This window comes from Chiloscyllium plagiosum, unplaced genomic scaffold, assembly GCF_037043375.1.
Source record: "Chiloscyllium plagiosum isolate Xiang-an unplaced genomic scaffold, Cpla_swu_hap1 HiC_scaffold_17, whole genome shotgun sequence".
Classification (NCBI taxonomy): Eukaryota; Metazoa; Chordata; class Chondrichthyes; order Orectolobiformes; family Hemiscylliidae; genus Chiloscyllium; species Chiloscyllium plagiosum.
Window position 1 is genome coordinate 30770724 of NW_028270155.1, and position 22348 is coordinate 30793071.

The following is a 22348-nucleotide window of genomic DNA, read 5'->3' on the forward strand; positions in this document are numbered from 1 at the left end:
TGATTTTCCTGTGGGAAGTATGTAGGGTTCTGTATACACTACAAAACAAGCTTGTATTTGCTACTACCCTAACAGTAATTGATTACTCGTGTGCATAATTGTGAAATGTAGACCCTGATTTTTACCAAAACGTTTTGTTGAGTTCTTAATGTTTAAAATCATTTTTGGTTTGGAGCTGAGAGTTGAAGGTGATCTTTGGACTGAGAACAGTAGCTTGTTTTTATTTAAATAAAATAGAGAACAAACAAAATGATATTTGTTTGAGGCCAGGCCTGGAAGTTATTTGAAAGTTCATTCTTGTTAAAAGTACTCCACAGGCATCTTGACTGCAGAGACGGTTTTACTGTAATGATAGGTGAGTGTATGTATGTATGTGTGTATATATAACAGGATAAATAATAAAGACAGACGAGTGACTCCAGATCTGGAAAATTGCTAATGTGGCACCCTTGCTTTAAAATGGAGTAAGGCAGAAGATGGAAAGTTACAGACCAATTAGCCTAACCTCTGTCATGGGTAAGATCCTGGAATCCATTGTGAAGGATGAGATTTTTCCATACTTGGAAATGTATGGGAAAATAGGGCAGAGTAAGCATGGTTTCATAAAGGGGAGGTCATGCCTGACAAATCTGTTAAAATTCTTTGAGGAAAGTAACTAGCAGATTAGACCAAGGAGAACAATGAATGTTATCTACCTGGACTTCAAGAAGGCCTTTGACCAGGTGCCCCACACAGGAGAGAAGATAAGGATCCATGGTGTTCAAGGCAAGGTGCTCATATGGTTTGAAACCTGACTATCTGGCAGAAAGCAGAGTGTGGGGATAAAAGAGTCCTTTTCAGGGTGGCAGCTGGTGACAAGTGGTGTTCCACACGACTTGGTGTTGGGACCACAATGTTTCCTTTTATACATTAACAATCTAGATGAAGGAACTGAGGCCATTCTGGGTACGTTTGCAGATAATACAAAGATGGGTAGCATTGAGAAGGTGGGGAGACTGCAGAAGGATTTAGACAGGTTGGGAGAGTGGGCAAAGAAATGACAGATGGAGTACAACATGAGAAAGTGTGAAGTCATGCTTTTTGATATGAAGATTAGAGCTATGGACTATTTTCTAAATGGGAAGAAAAATACAGAAGTCTGAAGTGCAAAGAGACTTGGGAGTTCTAGTCCAGGATTCTCTCAAACTCGCAGGTTGCATCAGTAGTTAGGCAAATGCAATGATTAGATTAGATTTGATTCCCTACAGTGTGGAAACAGGCCCTTTGGCTCAATAAATCCACACCGACCATCCGAAGAGCAACCCACCCAGACTCGTTCCCCGACATTTATCCCTGACTAATGCACCTAACACTATGGGCAATTTAGCATGGCCAATTCATCTAACCTGCACATCTTTGGACTGTGGGAGGAAACCAGAGCACCCAGAGGAAACCCATGCAGACACTGGGAGAATATGCAAACTCCACACAGACAGTTGCCCGAGGTGAGAGTTGAACCCGGGTCCCTGCTGCTGTGAGGCAGCAGTGCTAACCACTGTGCCACCGTAACGCTGATGGCATTTGTTTTGAGAGGACTTCAATATAAAAGCAGGGATGTACTTCTGAGGCTCTACAAGACTCTGGTCAGGCTGCACTTGGAATATTGTGTGCAGTTTTGGGTACCATGTCTCAGGAAGGATGTATTGGCCCTGGAGTGTGTTCAGAAGAGGTTCACGAGAATGGTCCTAGGAATGAACAGCTAAACATTTGAGATATATTTGAGGACTCTTGAGTCTATACTCAATGGAGTTTAGAAGGATGAGGGGGGTTCTAATTGAAACTTACAGAACATTGGCCTGAACAGGGTAGATGTTGGGATGATGTTTACATTGGTAGGAGGGACCAGGACCCAAAGGCACAGCCTTAGAGTACAGGAAGACCTTTTAGAATGGAGATAAGGAGAAACTTCTTAAGCCAGAGAGTGTTGAATCTATGGAATTCACTGCCACAGAAGGCTGTGGAGGCCAGGTCATTGAGTATATTTAAGATGGAGATAGGTTTTCAATTGTAAAGGGGATCAAGGGTTACGGGGAGAAAGCAGGAGAATGGGGTTGAGAAACTTATCAACCATGATTGAACGGTGGAGCAGACTCTAGCTGAATGGCCAAATTTTTGCTACTATGTCTAATGGTCTATATTATGCTCGATAGGTGGCAGGTGTTGAATATTAACTAATGCTTTGTGGGGAGGCAGTCAATCTGGCAGGTGTTGACCTTTTTTTGGGAGTGCATTTAAATCAGAAAGATTGTGCGCTTAAAAACTACAAAATGGAGGGTTGATTGCTCCCTGGTTGTCCTCTCATCAACTTATTGAAAGTTCAAAGAATAGAATCTTTGTTATAAGCATTAAATGAATATACCTCAGCCTACTGAAGCTGTTTGCATGCATTAGAATATCGACAAAACCAAACAAGATGCCATTTTGTTTGTGTAAGAATCAAAGATAATTGGGTTTAAATCATTAACAATTAACTTTGCTCCAGCAAATCTACTATGTTATTAATAGCTAACTGTTTTGTTGAAGCTACAAACCTGGTGTATTGGTTATTCAAAATGTCTGTATGGGAACCTTTGGGGGCAGTTCTGAGGTTCATTGTTTTGATTTTACTGCCTTGTGTATACAAGGATGGGGAGGCTAATTTGGTTTGGCTGTCTGTGTTGCAACAAGTGCTGCATTGCTGCCAATCTCATCTGATCAGCAAATGGTGGATACAAGAAGAATTCTTTAACCACCTGTTGACAATTTTCAAAAGGCATAGAGATTTTCCAGAATCTTGCCCCAGCCAAATCTTGGCTTACCCCCCACCTTCACCTCTGATGCAAAAAATAGGAATTTTAAGAGTTGGATGTTTTCAGTCTGTCCAGATTATGACATTGCTATCAACATACTTCATTTCTAGAAAGCTAAGTTCAGAATCCTCTCCAGTGAATGTTCAATTAGTTCCTTTAAAGAAACCACCCGGGTATATACACAAAATATGAAATACATTTTTCCATGTTCCTCCAAAACTTAAGTCATCCAAACAACAGAGAAAAAATAGTGTATGCTGGAAGCTCAGACTGAGAATGCTGGAGAAACTCTGCAGGTCTGGCAGCATTAGTGGACAAAGAAACAAAATTCTGAGCCCAGTTTGACTCTTCAGAATGGTTATTAGATTACTTACTTACAGTGTGGAAACAGGCCCTTCGGCCCAACAAGTCCACACCGACCCGCCGAAGCGTAACCCACCCATACCCCTACATTTACCCCTTTACCTAACACTACGGGCAATTTAGCATGGCCAATTCACCTGACTTGCACATCTTTGGACTGTGGGAGGAAACCGGAGCCCCCGGAGGAAACCCACGCAGACACGGGGAGAACGTGCAAACTCCACACAGTCAGTCGCCTGAGTCGGGAATTGAACCCGGGTCTCTGGCGCTGCGAGGCAACAGTGCTAACCACTGTGCCACCCACAAGAAGTCATACTGGATTCTAAATGCTGACTGTTTTTTCATAGATGCTGCCAGACCTGAATATTAAATATGAAGCGTCTGGAGGGCAATGAATTACTTCCATTCCACCTGTGAGTGATAGAGATATTCAGCTCATGTTATAACCTAAATTTATGAACAATGGTAATACTGGTGGTGGATTTCAATGAAGTATAAAATGGTATTTTTCTTCAGTGGAGGTTGTTACTTTAATGGATGGTTCTAAATGAGAAAATTAATTGAAAATGTGAGAAGTAAATGAGAAAAGAAGAGAGTAGGAGAATGGGACAAATATAAACAGGAAGTCAAATAGAATATAATTAATTTTTCCACTGGAGCAGTGTCACCTGTTCTTAACTTTTGTAATTTTAGACAAAACACCTATCACTGTCAAAAGCCAACCAGGTAAATGTTTAAATTAAGAGATTCAAGTCAGGATATACAGGTAATTCTCCTACAAAGCCATGGTTGTGTTCCTGTGTGACACCATGTTATAGAAAATCATGCAATTGAAATAATGGGGCCTCTGGGAAAAACCAGGCTTGAGGTGAACCACCAAAAATACCAGTAAAAATTTAAACAAAAATAATAGTTAGCCTAACACAAACGATAGCACAGTCCAAGTAAATTTTGATGTTTTGCAACTGTTGTGTGCTATTATATAGTGCAAGTCATCAGAATATTCTCAATTGACATCTATACCTGTTGGCTGCACTACATTCTAGCCAATCTTCTGATCCTACCCAATGATAACACTGGACAGATGCCAGAATGAAACCTGTCTTGATAGATCAAGGGCTGAATCTTAATTTGCTAAGTGTCAGTTTTGTCAAGTTTTCAGAGGGTATCACATTGTGATGCTTGAGGACATCTATCACCTTATTTTACAAATCTGCCTGATTAATTACCTACCCCACCCTTTGGTGCATGTCTCTCACATTCTAGCACTATCATACCATGTGCCATTTCCAACTCACCACTTCCTGGATATGCCAGAATTGACCAACATTTGTGGTGCAGCGTCATCTTTAAAAAGATATTGTGCAACCAGACAAGAGCTGTCAGTCCGGAGCTACGCTGTATAGTTCCTGACATTGGCCCTGGACATGGCAGGCAATGGAAAATTGGTGCCTCTCTTTTTGGGCTGGCATTGGGAGATACTGCTATTGGGGATGGGATGATGCAGAGGCAGGGTGTCTTTTTCTCCCAGGCCAATAGAGGACACTATTCTACTGGAACTGCGCCAACCTGGAGCAGGGTTACCATCCAGGCCAGTGCAGTCTCAATCATCTGAAGGAATGCACAGAATGTAGGAAGAAGATCAATGACATTCTCCACTCTGCCAGTGTAAGTGCCACTATCATTGATACCTCACTCTGTCTCTGCTACTGTACCCATCATTTCCTGCAACATCTTCCCCACTCAATCTCATTTGCACTAACATCTGACCCTGACTAACCCTGAATCTCTTCTGTACAGCCTACTCAGCCCCTCAGGACATCTCCACACATACATCAAAAATAACTGTGTGCCACCCATCTTTCTCTCTGTCACCCATGTGCAGAGTTTCCTGACTGACCACCCTGAGCAGTTGACTGACCATGTCCAAACCCCTGTACTGATTTTTTTGCAGTTGGTTAGACACTGAAACAGAATCACAAGGGTGTGCAGATATTCTTTAACACCTAAACATATTTTTTAAACAAAAAGAGAGAAAAAAAGCCAAGTTTCTAACTGCTCAACACTGTCCTTTTACCGTTAGTCAATTCCTGTGAAATTTCACTATTATCTCAACTCTAAGTTTTTGAATTAACAGATTGCTCCCAGCTTCTTTCATAATGTTTTTCCAAGTTCACTAGTACAAACATTTCACAATACTGTACCTGTCACAAAGCTCTTCAGGAGAAAGCGCACAAGCCAACTGATCACGTGGTGCTGGCGTGGCGTCCAGTCCTCAGCGCACCGCAACACCCAGTGCCGGCGATGAGGATCATGTGAGAGCGAACGTTGAGTTCCCTTTGTAAGAAAAAGGTTGGCAATTCACAAATCGCATTACAGATAAATCACGTTTAATAAATGCGTGTTACAGGAGAACGACCTGTAAAAGAAAATGGTTCAATTGAGTAATGCACATAGGTGTAAAAATCTAGGTTCATAAGCTTCCCCCAAACTGCACTTTAACCAGCGATAAATGAACAGCTGCACTGATTTTATGAAAATGTTTTAAAATGTGCTATTTCCGAAGAAAGGCTAGAATGCTTTGTTTTAATCAGTAATGCAAACTGATGTCACTATTTTGGTTTGTGCTTCACCACGCTAGAATTATGACAGAGTGCTGATGAAGAATTACATAAAGGAAAGTATAGATACAAAGAAATGAGTTACCATTTTCCCCATGAAAACCTACAATCCCAGTAACAGCATCCAAATACCTGCTGAATATAATAATTGTTGTTAGTCCTGAATTTGCTTTTTACTGGCTTGGACCAATATCTCCTTGTCTTATATTTGTAATTTAATTCGAAGATATATTTGGATTATCTGTCTGTACATTTATAAAATGCCCAGTGGTTCATTGTCACGCACTGCCTTTAAAGGTTGCAGTTCAACATTTTTTACGAGTTCCTCCTTCAACATAATGGATCACTGAAAATAAATGCAAAATACATCTTGGACTTCAATTTCAGAAATTTGATCCATCATTGTAGTCTGACATGCCTGAATTAATTCTTTATTACTGATTAAGTCAGGCGGAATCACATGGCTTATAAAATTATGTTTGTGAGATCACTTCTGATCTTTATATTTTGCTGAAGGTTGAAGTATGGAGTTCCAAATATTTCTTGTAATTGCTATTTATGCTTGTTATCAGACTGATGCAATACCTTGCCTGAGAAAGCAAATTGAGTTTCGAAGTTCATGCTATGAATTTGTGCCAATGCAACTCAACTTTTCCAGTGCCCAAGGATGGTGCAAGCAACATGGTGGGCATCTCGCCTTTGTCAAGGATAATGCAACAGACATATTTCTGAGAGACCACGTTACAGATAATACAACTACATGGATTGGTCTGGCTTATTTGATACATAGTTTGATTCCTAAATCCAATAATCCAGGTAAGAGATGTAAATCAACAGTTAAATGCAAGTTTAAGGGCTATACATGACAGCTGTATAAAACAAAATTAAAGAAAACATCAGCAAATTAAAAGTGAGAAGAAATAGGAATTTAAACACAGAGGCTAATGTTTGTTGTCTGACATAATTTGGTCCAGATTACTGCTTGTCTGGGGCTATGAATGTGCTTGATCACTAATTGTACAGTGTTTAAGTTGCTGATACACTAATGTGACAGCATTGCTCATGTGGAGCATAAACTCAACACAAATGTGTTGATCCTAATGGTTTGTTTCAGTGTTTTTAGTTCTATGTTAAATTCTGTGATGATATTTCCAAATATGTGAGAAGTGAAACAAAATAGTTTATAACAAGTATTGATAATTTGCTTTATCATCTTTTCAATTTGTAAGTATCCATAAATAATAGTGTAGCAATGCAGTCACTTGTATAAAGTAACATACAGATCTTTTTTTCATTATTATCTTTCATCAAGAACTCAGTGAAATAGCTGCAAGCAATTACAACGGAGTATTTTATCTGTACAAGATATTTTCAAATGCGATAAATTTGTACAGTTCATTTGCAATTTAGTTTTGTCTTGCATTTTACAAAGTGTAATTGCATGTCTTTTTTTGTGGTTAGCATAAAGAAGACAAAACCTAGATACCTCATGCACAGAAATGTGCAATTTTAGTTTACGTTGATACTAAATTATAGCTAGATTAATACCATTAACATCAATTTACACAACAATGCAGTATGATGCAACATTAACTATATCAGGTATATTGGATGAAAACGTACTTAGGGCAAATGTGGTAGGTGGGGTAATAAAGTTGCTGGACAGATGATAGCTTTCAGATTTTTACAGTTAAGTAGATTGGCCATGTGAATTTAATTTATCAGTGTAGAATAGGCTGAAGATTTTCAGTAGGTTGATCAATATATTTTTGCTTTTTGGACAATATTTGCTGAACAGACTTTTCAACCTGCAAATATATGGCATGAGGATCTGACTAAGGCCTTACATTTACTGTAAAAGCATTTAAATAGAAATAAAGTACAAATGTAAGCAATTAATTTCTTTTAATTAAAGTACCTGAAAACATTCTTGTGCATTTGTCAAGTACTGCGATATAATTGCACAATTTGATTTGTCTTTGCATTAAATGTGTGCAAAGTAAGATTTTACCCTCACTATTTGGGTATTAAATATTCAGAATAGATTGCTGCATTTTTTACAGAATCCTCCTAAATTTTTTCTAGTGGTAACTATGACTAAGCAGTCTATCTTGATGTATGCTCATGAGTTTGACCACCAAAATGACCTGTAGGTAATAAAATTATAATCAACACTGTATGATTTAAAGAGGTATTACCTCAAAGGAAAAAGTTTGATAAACTCGTCACACTAGGCCAAGAAATCTGTATGCTATCTGTGTCATGGTCATGCCATTGCTAATGTTATTTTTCAAGTGAGTTTCATAATTTTTGTTTTGTAGTACTAACAAATTGAAATAGTTTTTTAACATCAGTGGTATACTAAATACATTAATGGTGGAAGTATTCATTGAATATGCAGTGATGGATGTAAGAAATTCTCTGTCTCATTGAATCTTGAAAACATCATGAAAACAGACCCTTCAGTCCAAATCGTCTATGCCAAGCAGATATCCTAAATTAATCAAGTCCCATTTGCGAGCATTTGGCCCTTATCTCTCTAAACCCATTCTATTCATGTATCCATCCAGATGTTTTCTAAGTGTTGTCATTGTACCAGCATACAACCATTTCCTCTGGCAGCTCCATACACTCATACACTCACCACCCTCTCAGTGAAAAGGTTGCCCCTTGGGTACCTTATAAATCTTTCCTCTCTTGCCTTAAATGTTTTTCCAGATATAATATTCTGATCTTACTGATTCTTTTCTTCACATTGTTTTCTTTTGCAAGTTTTTTACCCATTTTAGTGAAACTGCCATTTATCTGTTGAAAAGATAATGGTACCCAAACCAGAACAAATTTCATATTGCTGTCCTATCACTATATTGATGAAGTGTTTATTGCACGAGTTTCAACTTTCAATTTATAGTTGATATGCAGGCCCTTCAGTTATTGGCATTAGCAAAATGACTCAATCACTGCAACCTATTCATTGAAGAAAGGATTGGGAAGGTGATTGGGAAGGTGATTCAGGAGATGAGTGACAGTAATAGGGTGGTTGTTATGGGGGACTTTAACTTTCCTGATATTGATTGGGAAAGCTATAGCTCAAGTTCGTTAGATGGGTCAGTGTTTGTTCAATGTGTGCAGGAGAGTTTCCTGACACAATATGTAGACAGGCCAACAAGAGGTGAGGCCATACTGGATTTAGTTCTGGGTAACGAACCAGGGCAGGTGTTAGAATTAGAGGTAGGTGAGCACTTTGGGGATAGTGACCATAATTCGGTGATTTTTACACTCGTGATGGAGAGGGATAAGTGTGTACTACAGGGCAAGAATTATAGCTGGGGTAAGGGAAATTATGATGCGGTGAGGCATGACTTAGGATGTGTGGCTTGGAAAAGTAGACTCCAAGGCAAGAGTGTAAATGATATGTGGAACTTGTTCAAGGGGCAACTATTGAGTGTCCTTGATAATTATGTACCTGTCAGGCAGGAAGGAAAGGGTCGTGCGAGGGAGCCGTGGTTTAATAAGGAATTGGAATCCCTTGTTAAATGGAAGAGGGCGGCCTATCTCAAGATGAGACGTGAAGGTTCAATTGGGGCGATTGAGAGTTATAGGGTAGCCAGGAAGGACCTGAAGAGAGAGCTAAAAGCAGCAAGGAGGGGACATGAAACGTCCTTAGTAGATAGGATTAGGGAAAACCCTAAGGCTTTCTATAGGTATGTTAGGAATAAAAGAATGACTAGGGTAGGAATAGGTCCAGTCAAGGATAGTAGGGGGAAGTTGCGTGTGGAGGCGGAAGAGATTGGGGAGACACTGAATGAATACTTTTCTTCAGTATTCACTCAGGAACAGGGCATTGTTGTCGATGAGAATACTGAGGCACAAATAAGTAGAATGGATGGCTTTGAGGTATGTAGAGAAGAGGTGTTGGAAATCCTGGAAAAGGTGAAAATAGATAAGTCCCCTGGGCCTGATGGCATTTATCCTAGGATTCTCTGGGAAGCAAGGGAGGAGATTGCAGAGCCATTGGCCTTGATTTTTATGTCCTCTTTGTCTACAGGAGTAGTCCCAGAAGACTGGAGGATAGCAAATGTGGTTCCCTTGTTCAAAAAGGGGAGTAGGGATAGCCCTAGTAACTATAGGCCGGTGAGTCTCACTTCTGTTGTGGGCAAAGTCTTAGAGAGAATTGTAAGGGATAGGATTTATGCACATCTAGATAGGAATAATGTGATCAAGGATAGTCAGCATGGTTTTGTGAAGGGCAAGTCGTGCCTCACAAACCTTATTGAATTCTTTGAAAAGGTGACGAAGGAGGTTGATGAGGGGAAAGCGGTAGATGTGGTATATATGGATTTTAGTAAGGCGTTTGATAAGGTTCCCCATGGTAGGCTACTGCAGAAAATACGGAGATATGGCATTGAGGGTGAGTTGGAGGTTTGGATTAGGAATTGGCTGGATGGAAGAAGACAGAGGGTAGTAGTTGATGGCAAAGTTTCTTCATGGAGTGCCGTCACTAGCGGTGTTCCGCAAGGATCTGTTTTGGGACCATTGCTGTTTGTCATTTTTATAAATGACCTGGAAGAGGGGTTAGAAGGTTGGGTGAGCAAGTTTGCGGATGATACGAAAGTCGGAGGAGTTGTTGACAGTGAGGAAGCATGTGGCAGGTTACAGCAGGATATAGAGAAGCTGCAGAGCTGGGCAGAAAGGTGGCAGATGGAATTCAATGTAGCTAAGTGCGAGGTGATTCACTTTGGGAAGAATAACAAAAAGATGGGGTACTGGGCTAATGGTCGGATACTTGGTAGTGTGGATGAGCAGAGGGATCTTGGTGTCCATGTACACAGATCTCTGAAAGTTGCCACCCAGGTAAATAGTGCGGTGAGGAAGGCATATGGCGTACTGGCTTTTATTGGTAGAGGAATTGAGTTCCGGAGTCCTGAGGTCATGATGCAGTTGTATAAGACTCTGGTACGGCCGCATCTGGAATATTGTGTGCAGTTTTGGTCGCCATACTATAGGAAGGATGTGGAGGCATTGGAACGGGTGCAGAGGAGGTTTACCAGGATGTTGCCTGGTATGGAAGGAAAATCGTATGAGGAAAGACTGAGGCACTTGGGGCTGTTTTCACTAGAGAAAAGAAGGTTTAGGGGTGACTTGATTGAGGTGTACAAGATGATTAGGGGGTTAGATAGGGTCGACAGTATGAACCTTTTCCCGCGTATTGAGTCGGGTATTACAAGGGGGCATAGCTTTAAATTAAGGGGGGGTAGATATAGGACTGATGTTAGGGGAAGGTTCTTCACTCAGCGAGTCGTTAGTTCATGGAATGCCCTGCCAGTAACAGTGGTGGACTCTCCCTCTTTATGGGCATTTAAGAGGGCATTGGATAGGTATATGGAGGATAGTGGGTTAGTGTAGTTTAGGTGGGCTTGGATCGGCGCAACATCGAGGGCCCAAGGGCCTGTACTGCGCTGTATTCTTCTATGTTCTATGTTCTATGTTCTATGTTCTATTCACTAGTAAATGGATGTAAATGTTATTTCACCTAGCCTCAGAAATCTTTTAACATAACAAACTTGCATCAAAAAGTGGGAAGTATCCAGCCACAATGTTTGTCTGTTTTCAATGTATTCTGCTAAAATCTAGAAATTCCTCCCAGCCAACTGTTTATTCAGAAGTTTTACATTCCTGAAAGTCTTGTACAGAACTTAAACCAAAACTCTTTGTATTACTTTTTTCAGCTCTCACTTGGTTAGATGGATCTTGCCTAGCCTACAAAAACTGGCTTGTACAGCCATCCTCTTCTCCAGAGGATTGTACCTATATTCGCAAGGCAAGTGGATACCTGAATTGGCTCATGACCAACTGCAGCAGCATGTTTTCCTTCATCTGTGAATTTGGTATGAATACTTTGATACCAAACTTTGGTAGTTTGTTAATAATGAAGAGTAAAGAAATGCTTTAGGGTGCTGTTTTATGGGCCCCACTGTTAGTTTTGTGAGGTGAGAGTCATAATTCTCCAGGTAGATTTCCTGCAGTATATGCACCTGCCAGTGGCCATTTTTATAGCGGAGCAGTGAATAAGGCCTAATGGATTTGAAGTCGAATGGCAACTCAAGGGTTGTGTTCCTACTTGGCTGCAATTTTGAGGGTAGTGGAAGGAGTTCAGTGACAGTAAGAAGCCTGTCATGTTGCCCTCCTAGCCCTTAAGCAGGAAATGGCACTGACTCCCTTCGTGGCCACTATGGGCTGGGCCTCTGAATCCCCCCTACTCAGTGAGGGGAAGCTAATTGGAGTGTTAGCTATGGGGCTGTCAAGAGAGTGATTAGCTCCGAGAAAATAAAGGAAGGGACACTTTAACCATGCTGGTGATATCAGGACTCAAGTGTTGCATCAGATCTTCTTACGAAATGAACTCATGCACTCATTCATCAGCCCCCTCTCCCCAACTCCTTCCTCACTGATTCTGTCTCTGAAATTCCCTTTAAACTTGGAAGACTTTTTAACTCTTGGATTTCCATCATAGAGCACGTCTTTCCTGTTGGAACAGGAACCTGCTGTCTTGCAGGATAACATTATAAATTTCCTTTCTGGTGCACAGCTGCCACGTTAAAATATGCTTTCATTTTTGCAGTATCCTGGATCGCCAGCCCAGGCAATTTCTTCCTCATAGTATGCTGGATATCTAAGCCACGTAATTTCTTCTTGACCATGTCTTGAATTGTTGGACATTGATCATCCATTCTCAGTGGTGACTTCCCTCAAGTTGTTCACACCATATATCCAATCTGAGTAAACAGAGTTTACAATTCTTAATCTGTCAGTAAATCTGTCCTGAAGTGTGTAGACTCCTTACTTTAACTTATTGCTTAACTCAACTCTTTCATTTGATATCACTGATTGTAGTATTTGTGAAACCAGCATATTCACTTCCTAAGTCGTCTTATTTGAGGATTGGTTCATACTTAGCATAATGTTTTTATAGGTACTGAGGATTCTTCATTGAAAGCTAAGAAGCTGAACTATTTTGCTTAACTTGACTCTGCTCAGAACCTGACCTCACTACTGTTCACAATGCCATGTTGCAATTTGAACATTGGAGGTTCATGAATGAGCTCAAGTAGGTATGCTGCTCATAAGTTATCATTGTTGGTGTTGCCTTACAAACTTTGTTGACTCTTGCAGACTGAACTCTCCTCCGTGTCTGTTTTAAAAAATTCTCAAGGTCAGGTTCGTAGGAGAGTAGTCTGACACAGAACAAACGACCAAGAGGCGAGTCTGCTAGAATATGGGCATTTTATTCCCCGCAGCGTCGCCACAACGGGTCTGGCTTATACTCACTCTACATGTTACCGGAACTGGGAGCCGTCAGTTCTCGTAGAGCGGTTGCCAACAACCCACGCTCGGCGGTTAAACGTAACCCCGGAGCAGACTCACCGAACTGGAGACTTTTCCAGCTGATATACTCTTTTCCAGATATAAACATTCATGTGAACAGCAGAGCAAGGCTAAAAAACACATTCCATTCTGGTTACATACAGATAAGAAGATTCACACGGGGAGGTGTGTAATAAGATTCACACGGGACTAAGCAACACCTCCATTCCGGTTAGATTCACACTTGTATTGGGACATAATTTTTAACCGTTTCACCACAGTGTCGACAGCAACAGAAAACATTTCTGCTAATCCATCATAGTTGCAGGTTGTCATCTTGCTGAGAGTATGTGACACATTTCTTATGTCAACCGATAATCTCAACAGAATCTGCCTCCTGTGTTGATTCCATAAGATTAGACCAGATCACCTACAGTATGGAAATAGGCCCTTCGGCCCAACAAGTCCACACTGCTCCTTCAAAGACTAACCCACCCAGACCCATTCCCCTACATTTACCCCTGACTAATGCCTAACACTATGGGCAATTTAGCACAGCCAATTCACCTAGCCTGCACAACTTTGGATTGTGGGAGGACACTGGAGCACCTGGAGGAAACCCACGCAGACACAGACAGAATGTGCAAACTCCACACAGACAGCTGCCCAAGGCAGGAATTGAACCCAGGTCCCTGGTACTGTGAGGCAGCAGTGCTCACCACTAAGCCACCACGCATCTTATGAAGGATTAGTTCATTCTTAGTGGTGAGTCTTAGAGAGTTTTATGAAGTGCTATTATTCTTTGACTGGTTGTTCCACAACTGATTGTTCAGTAACCAAATGTTCCTTGACCTATAATTCTGTAGCTAGTTATATCTAGACCACTGATGTTTTTATTTGAAATAGTTTGACTCCTTCTACCATTTGAAACGGATTGAGATCAAGATATTAATGTTCAAGAGTGATCATTCTTGATTGTGAAAGGCATGTGAGTTCTCTACTATCTGATGTCTCTTATAATGGAGAGTTGCTTGTCGTGTACCTTTAATCTTAAATTCTATGCCTCTTGGAGCTTGTAGTTGCACAGCTGATCGCTGTAGACAGTGTGGTTTCAAGCATGGTACACTATCTGCTAATATTGTGACACTCACCCTTGAATTGGTGTAAATGTAGTGAGAATCCTATTGCCATAAAATCCCCTTGCTAAAAGGCTAGGTGTGGATCACTTATTTTAGCCAGAGAAACTTTCGGTGATGAAGTGGGTTTGGTCCACAATTCCTTGAGGAATAGATGCTGAATTCCTCTGTTATATCCTGCATTTTCAAGAATTTTATTTGTTCTGATATTAAAGTAATTGCCAAAATAATCTATTGCTTCTTTGACACACATGCACTTTAACTGAACTCTCGATGGAAAGTAGTATATTAACTTATTCAGCTTCAGATTTAGCATTTTATTTGAAAGTTATTCTGCATCTCAAGAACTGATTTCTTCAAAATATCTAACTCTGTGATATATTGGGTCCATTTCTGAAATTATGTCTTCCTGGCAAAATTATTTCTGATGTCATGTATTCTTAATATGATTATTTACTTTCCTTGATTTAAAGGCTTCTAACTTTGAAATATAGCACTCCTGCTGCTTTATACCTCTGTACTAGAAGGGTTTACCATGTTTCTGCAATCGAAATGGAGTATTTCCACCTTCTGTTAGTTAAATGGAGGATCTTTGTAGCTTCTCAGATGAATCCTGATGGTCACAACCTCAATATATGATTTCTGTTTCCATCACATCATTCTAGAATAAATCCCATTGCTTGCAGCTTTAACAGACAATCCATGTTCTAATCATAGTTTCAGTAAATTACTTCCACTATTTGCAGCTTTATGAGATGAATCCTATTCCATTAATTTATTAGATTAGATTACTTACAGTGTGGAAACAGGCCCTTCGGCCCAACAAGTCCACACCGACCCGCCGAAGTGCAACCTATCCAGAACCATTCCCCTACATTTCACCCCTTCACCTAAAACTACGGGCAATTTAGCGTGGCCAATTCACCTAACCTGCACATTTTTGGACTGTGGGAGGAAACTGGAGCACCCGGAGGAAACCCACGCAGACACGGGGAGAATGTGCAGACTCCACACAGTCGCCTGAAGCGGGAATTAAACCCGTGTCTCTGGCGCTGTGAGGCAACAGTGCTAACCACTGTGCCACCGTGCCGTTACTTCTTTTCCTAGGTGGACTGCTGATGTCTATGGCTCTAAAATACAATCCCTATTGCTTTCATATTTGTTTTTACATGGATGAGTGCACAAACTGAATTCTGATTAACTATGTCCTGCCTTCAATGCAGTTTAAATGATGGACCTCCTGCCTTTTCTGCAGCCTCAATAGTCACCTAATTTTCTTCTTCCATTTAAACCTTATCAGTGCAGGCTTTGAAAATGCCCATTTATTGTTTTAATTCTGGCTTTGCAATGTTCCTGGGTCTGAACCTTGTTTTAAATTGCTTTTCTGGCTCTTGATTTCCCTTATGATAGCTGTGCCTTGTCAAAACTGTTCAATCCGAGCTGTTAGAAAGCCTCTACTTGTCACTTTACTAGCCGAAAAATGCTGTATATTTTGTAACATCTTCTCTTACCAACACTTCAATCACAGAGCCTCCAATGTCCATTTGTTTGATGGCTGATTGCCAACTTGGGACTGCTCCGACAGATTATTTTACCCAAAACCGTGTGACTAATGGTCCAGCTCCATGGAGCTCCTCAATCACACTTGTTGTGGTGTGTCTCTTACCAGGTTTGAACTGCTTTTCAACATTGTAGATTCTACCTTATTGAATCTTGTCACAAGATTCTCTTCTTTTGAATGTGCAGCTGTTCCATCTGCACATTCACTTTAGTACCAGTGACATCGCTAAAATGTGATCCTGCAGTCAGAATTTAGGGAGCTAAGTACATAAGAACTATGTACAGGAGTAGGCCATCTGGGCACTTGAGCCTGCTCCACCATTCAATCGGGTCACAGCTGATCTTTTCATGGACTCAGCTCCGCTTAACCCCTCACACACCATAACTCTCAATTCCTTTACTGCTCAAACATCTATCAGTGCTTTAAAAATATTCAACGACGTAGGCTCAGCTGCTTCACTGGGCAGACAATTCCACAGGTTCACAATCCTTTGGGAGAAGAAGTTCCTACTCAACTCATTCCTAAATCTGCTCCCCCTTATTTTAAGGCTATGCCCTCTTGTTCTAGTAGGTAGAAAATTAGCAAGCAGGATTTCTCAAAAGCAGTAATCCCTGGATTAAACCTAGTACCATGTACAGTACATACAGAAATAGGAAGATGAGGCAGGTGAATGCAGAACACTAGGATTGCCTTTGGGGTGGACCTGTACAAACAAGGTGGTAGCAGCTGAGTGGAGCTAGCAGAGTTTCTTGTGGAGCATTTTGCTTTTGGAGAAGCTTTAATCTAACAGCCCAGGGGTGTAAGAATCAGGTGAGAGTAATAGAGTTAATAGCAGTATGCACAAAATAGAGTTGGTTCTGATATAACGTGAAAGTTCCGTTCTTGTGTGACATCGAGTTATAAGAAAATTGTGCAATAGCTGCACCATTTAGACGAATGGGACTGGAATCTGGCTAGAGCCAACACAGGTAAGGAAAGTTTGTGTTCTACAAATAATGGTCTAAATTCTTCAATTTGTGTTGAAGAAGCCCGTGTTATAGCAGAACCGACTGCACTGTGAGAGACAGAAAGTACTAGAATTGAGAACAGTATATTAATAGGTGGAGTCAGAGCAGAGGAAAAATTAGAGTTTTCTAAATCAGCATTGCACTACATGTATGTTGTTGCACGGAGAATAAAAAAACTAATGTTGGTGAGTTATAGGCACAGATTGTGATGTGGAATTATGATGTTGAGATGACAATAGCTGATTGTAGGAAGAGCAGGATGTGTGTTAAATATTCCTGGTTTCAAGATGTCCAGGAAAGACAGCAAAGGCAAAAAAGAAGGAGAGGTGGTAGCCTTGGTTAAGGAGAGCACTGCAGTACTTGAGAAATAACTTGTCCTAGACTGGTCAAGGACAGAGTCAGTTTGGTTTGAGCAAAAGAGCAAGCATTGTGCAATTATATCACTCTGTGTCATCATCAGCCAAGCGACTGGTGAGAAAGATGTAAAAAAACAAATGTGCAAGGAAGTTACAAAGAAGTGCAAGCAATATGGTGTATTTATAATGGGTAAACAATAGTTGCCCGAATATAGTGTTAGTGGGATAGTGGTAGTGTTAATTGTAAAGGGGCAAGAAATCTTAGATTGTGATCAGGAGAATTTCTTGCAGCACGATATGTCCAGTCCAACAGGAAAGAAAGCATGTTATACCTGGTTCTTAGAAATGAAGTTGGCCAATTAGATCAAATGTCAGTGGAGGGCCATTTAACAAACACTGACAATTGTATTGTAATGTTTATGATGGTGTTGGAAAGGTTATTGGACATCAGAGTAAGAATAAATTACCCATGGTAATAGGGGGAGGCAATGATATAAATGTAAAACCATCATTGTCTTGTCAGACCATAGAGCTGCTCTTCCACTAGATAGAGAGAACTGGTGGTTTAATCTGAGGATCACTGAGCCTCGGTGAGGAGAGAAGTTGAGAAGCAAAGTCCTTCGTGGTGACGTCAACTGGTGTGGGAATTGCACCCATGCTTTGGCGTCACTCAGTGTCACAAACCAACTTTCCAGTCAACTGACCTCCATTACAAACGGTGACACGTATTGCAGTGGCACCAATAAAGGCATATGTGATGGGAAACAGCTCCATTCCCTATTTCTAACTAATCTGCTTCAATTTGCATAGAATTCAATTAAATATAAAAATCAAACAGGTACAAGCATTTTCATGATATTCCACCTAATTTAGCAAAATATTATTAAAATAGCTATTGATGTCTCATATGCCAAGAAGAGCCGGGAGGGGACATGAGAAATCATTGGCAGATAGGATCAAGGAAACCATAACATATATATCAAAAATAAAAGTATGATTCGCGTAAGATTAGGGCCAATCAAGGACAATAGTGGGAAGTTATGTGAGGAGTCCGAGGAGATAGGAGAAGTGCAAAATATTTTTCGTCAGGATTTACACCGGAAAAAGACAATGTTGTCAAGGACAATGCTGAGATACAAACTACTAGACTAGATGGGATTGAAGTTTACAAGAAGGAGGTGTTGGAAATTCTGGAAAGTGTGAAAATAAATAAGTTCCCTGGGCCGGATAGGATTTATCCTAGGATTCTGAGGGAAGCCAGGGAGGAAATTGCAGTGCCTATGGCTTTGATCTTTATGTCGTCATTGTCTATAGGAATAGTGCCAGAAGACTGAAGGATAGCAAATGTTGTCCTCTTGTTCAAGAAGGGGAGTAGAGACAACCTGGTAATTATAGACCAGTGAGCCTTACTTCAGTTGTGGGTAAAGTATTAGAAAAGGTTATAAGAGATAGGATTTATAATCATCTAGAAAGGAATAAGTTGATTAGGGATATTCAACACGGTTTTGTGAAGGGTAGGTCGTTCCTCACAAACCTTATTGAGTTCTTTGAGAAGGTGACCAAATAGGTGGATGAAAGTAAAGCCGTTGATGTGGTGTATATGGATTTCAGTAAGACATTTGATAAGATTCTCCATATTATCAATACTTGCACAAAATATGGAGGCATGGGATTGAGGGTGGTTTTAGCAGTTTGGATTAAAAATTGGCGAGCTGAAAGAAGACAGAGGGTGATGGTTGATGGGAAATGTTCATTCTGGAGTTCAGTTGCTAGTGGTGTACTGCAAGGATGTGTTTTGGGGCCACTGCTGTTGTCATTTTTATAAATGACCTGGATGAGGGCGTCGAAGGATGGGTTAATAAATCTGTGGATGACATTAAGGTCGGAGGAGTCGTGGATAGTGCCGAAAGATGTTGCAGGTTACAGAGGGTCAGAGGTGCAAATGGAGTTTAATGCGGAAAAGTGTGAGCTGATTCACTTTGGAAGGAGCAACAAGAATAAAGAGTACTGGGCTAATGGTAAGATTCTTGGTAGTGTAGATGAGCAGAGAGATCTCGGTGTCCATGTACATAGATCCCTGAAAGTTGCCACCCAGGTCGATAAAGTTGTTAAGGCATACAGTGTATTAGCTTTTATTGGTATAGGGATTGAGCTTTGGAGCCATGAGGTCATACTGCAGCTGTACAAAACTCTGGTGTGGCCACACTTGGAGTATTCCATACAGTTCTGGTCAACGCAATTTAGGAAGGATGTGGAAGCATCAGTAAGCGTTCAGAGGAGATTTACTAGGATGTTGCCTGGTATGGAGGGAAGGTCTTATGAAGAAAGGCTGAGGGATTTGAGGCTGTTTTCATTAGAGAGAAGAAGGTTGAGGGGTGACTTAAATGAGACATATAAGATAATCAGAGGGTTAGGTAAGGTGGACAGTGAAAAGTGTTTTCCTCGGATGGTGATGGCTAACATGAGGGGACATAGCTTTAAATTGGGGGGTGATAGATATAGGGCAGATGTCAGAGGTAGTTTCTTTACTCAGAGAGTAATAGGGGTGCGGAACACCCTGCCTGCAACAGTAGTAGACTCGCCAACTTTAAGATCATTGGATAAACATATGGATGAAAATGGAATAGTATAGGATAGATGGGCTTCAGATTGGTTCCCAGGTCTGCGCAACATCGAGGGCCAAAGGCCTGTACTGCACTGTAATGTTCTATGTTCTATGAGTGGGCCAAAGTTGTTTAAAATTTTAAACAGAGGATCATACAAAAGCACAGGAAAAAGTTAAAAGGTAATTATATTGTTCTAGCAATGATCCAAATGGGTTTTGTCTGTGCTGCAAACTTCTGCTGACCTGATGCTATTTCAGATACAGATCTAACACCTTGCTTTACAAACTTAACACACATCAGTCCTGATAGCAGCATATCGTTATACAATTATCTTTGCAAATACCATGTGTGAAGTAAAGCAAGCTAATTTTATGCCTGTTGGATTCTAAAGCTGTCAGCAAATACTAATTATCACAAATTATTGTGTGCGTCAATAAAGCACTGTGTGATTTAACAAAAACCTTTTGCAGTGCAGTACGTAATATGAATTTCATGCTTGGTATAGACTCCAAGATGCCACCTATCTATTCCGTTTTCCACATCATCCCCCCATTGGAATGGCAGTTCAATCCAAACCCAGAAAAATTCTCATGTACAGTTTATACAGGAGATGGAAAAATGTCCTACTTTTACCATCAACAACAGTAAGTAACCTTCTAATACTTTAAATTTTGCTTTTCTTTATCTGTCATGGTATACAAATCTTGAGTGGAGTGTTTTGGGCATAAATACATAATATAATACTGCTTGTATGAATAATGTAGCTTGTTTTCATTATAACTGACTCATTATAGACTATTGTTTCTTCAGTTTCTTTATTCTATTTCCTACAAATAGTGGGCGGCATGGTGGCACAGTGGCACAGTGGTTAGCACTGCTGCCTCACAGCGCCAGAGACCTGGGTTCAATTCCCGCCTCAGGCGACTGACTGTGTGGAGTTTGCATGTTCTCCCCGTGTCTGCGTGGGTTTCCTCCGGGTGCTCCGGTTTCCTCCCACAGTCCAAAGATGTGCAGGTCAGGTGAATTGGCCATACTAAATTGCCCGTAGTGTTAGGTAAGGGGTAAATGTAGGGGTATGGGGCGGGGCGGTGAGGACTTGTTGGGCCGAAGGGCCTGTTTCCACACTGTAAGTAATCTAATCTAATCTAATCTAATCTAATCTAATCAAATTTGGGAAAAAACTGAAAAGTAAGAGAAAAAAAAATCAATGAGGGAAGTGGGAGCTAAAAGTAAGATAGGAGAGTAAAGTTAAAACAGAGAAAAGTGAGAAACAGATGAAAGTATGGCAGCAAGACAGAAATAGTAGTTGACAAGTAAGAGAATGAGAAATGCAAAACTGAAAGAGGAGAATACGTGAATGATGTTGAAGATCCATATTCTGATCGTGTAGTGTTAAGGTAGATGATGAGCCATTGAAAAGCAGAGCAGGCTGATGGGCTGAAAGGCTTATACATCTTTGTAAGTTCCTATTTGAATAAAATCACCTTTACTAAACAAGTCGGAACAAACAAACTTTAATGAACTGACCTCCACATAAACTCAACCCTGTGTGCTTTATGGTGTAAAAGGACTATCGTAATATTAATTTATCCACACAGCCACACTTTAAATATTTAACCTTTCAATAAAGTGAATGACTAAGTAAATATATTGATTTGTTCTTGGTATCATTTGTCTTTCACTTTTGTTCCTGTTTTTACTTTAATTAGGTCATTTACAATGGCACACCTGTACAACGCTTTAGGTATTTATTCCATCTCCATCGAATGTAAAAACAGCAAAGACGTTTGGGCAATTGGCAAATCCAAAATTGTGTTGGAGCCAGTTAATAAACCTAATGGCTTACAGTGTTACAGTCCCAGTCTACTGGACACAATTCATAACTGTGCAGTTCAGTATGGTGACACATTGTGGATTCAGACAGAAAAAGAGAACGGTATAACTTATTTCTGATATCTAATACTTACAGTATAAGCTTAAATGATTAGATGTTTATGTTGAATTTTTACACTTTTATTAAAATTAACAGTATAATAATTTTTTATGGGACAATAAAAGGATATTCTATTTTATAATCTAGTCTATATATTCTATTCTAACTGACGACCACCCCTTGACTCCTCCACTGTTACTCATGTTTATCCAACACATGGAACTAGATGAGCATAATCTTTCTTCAATAGATTATGGCCAAGTCATAGATTATTATTTTCTGTTCCTGTTCCAAATTCAACTCCCTAACTATTTATTGCGTTTTCTCCTTGGCAACGGTCTAAGATTTATCCTCATGTCGTATTTGACACCAAGTAGAGCTTCTGACCACATTTTTGTGTCATCACAAGGACTGACTTTTCCAATTTCATAACATTGCCCAGCCTTGTCCTATTTCAGCTCAACTGCTGCTGAAACCATCTTTCATATACAATTTGTCAGGAGTTTCTATCCATGTACGTATACAGAGGAACTTTGATTATCCGGCATTTGATTATCCAAATATCAGATTAT

The 22348-nt window shown here is 40.3% G+C and overlaps 1 protein-coding gene across 2 annotated transcripts in view; it reads left to right on the forward strand.

Annotated features, from left to right (window-relative positions):
- Positions 1 to 4788: 4788 nt before the first annotated feature.
- LOC122558306 (polycystin-1-like protein 2) overlaps positions 4789 to 22348 on the forward strand; it is a 148883-nt gene continuing 131323 nt past the window's right edge. The window contains exons 1-5 of one of the 2 annotated variants that reach the window (XM_087995772.1): positions 4789 to 4859; positions 6471 to 6628; positions 11542 to 11700; positions 20349 to 20487; positions 21553 to 21779. In XM_087995772.1, coding sequence (XP_087851898.1) covers positions 4837 to 4859; positions 6471 to 6628; positions 11542 to 11700; positions 20349 to 20487; positions 21553 to 21779 — 706 coding nt within the window. In that variant the 5' untranslated portion in view covers positions 4789 to 4836. Of the gene's footprint in view, positions 4860 to 5467; positions 5544 to 6384; positions 6629 to 11541; positions 11701 to 20348; positions 20488 to 21552; positions 21780 to 22348 lie in introns of those variants that run through there. The other variant, XM_087995774.1, reaches the window with a different exon arrangement.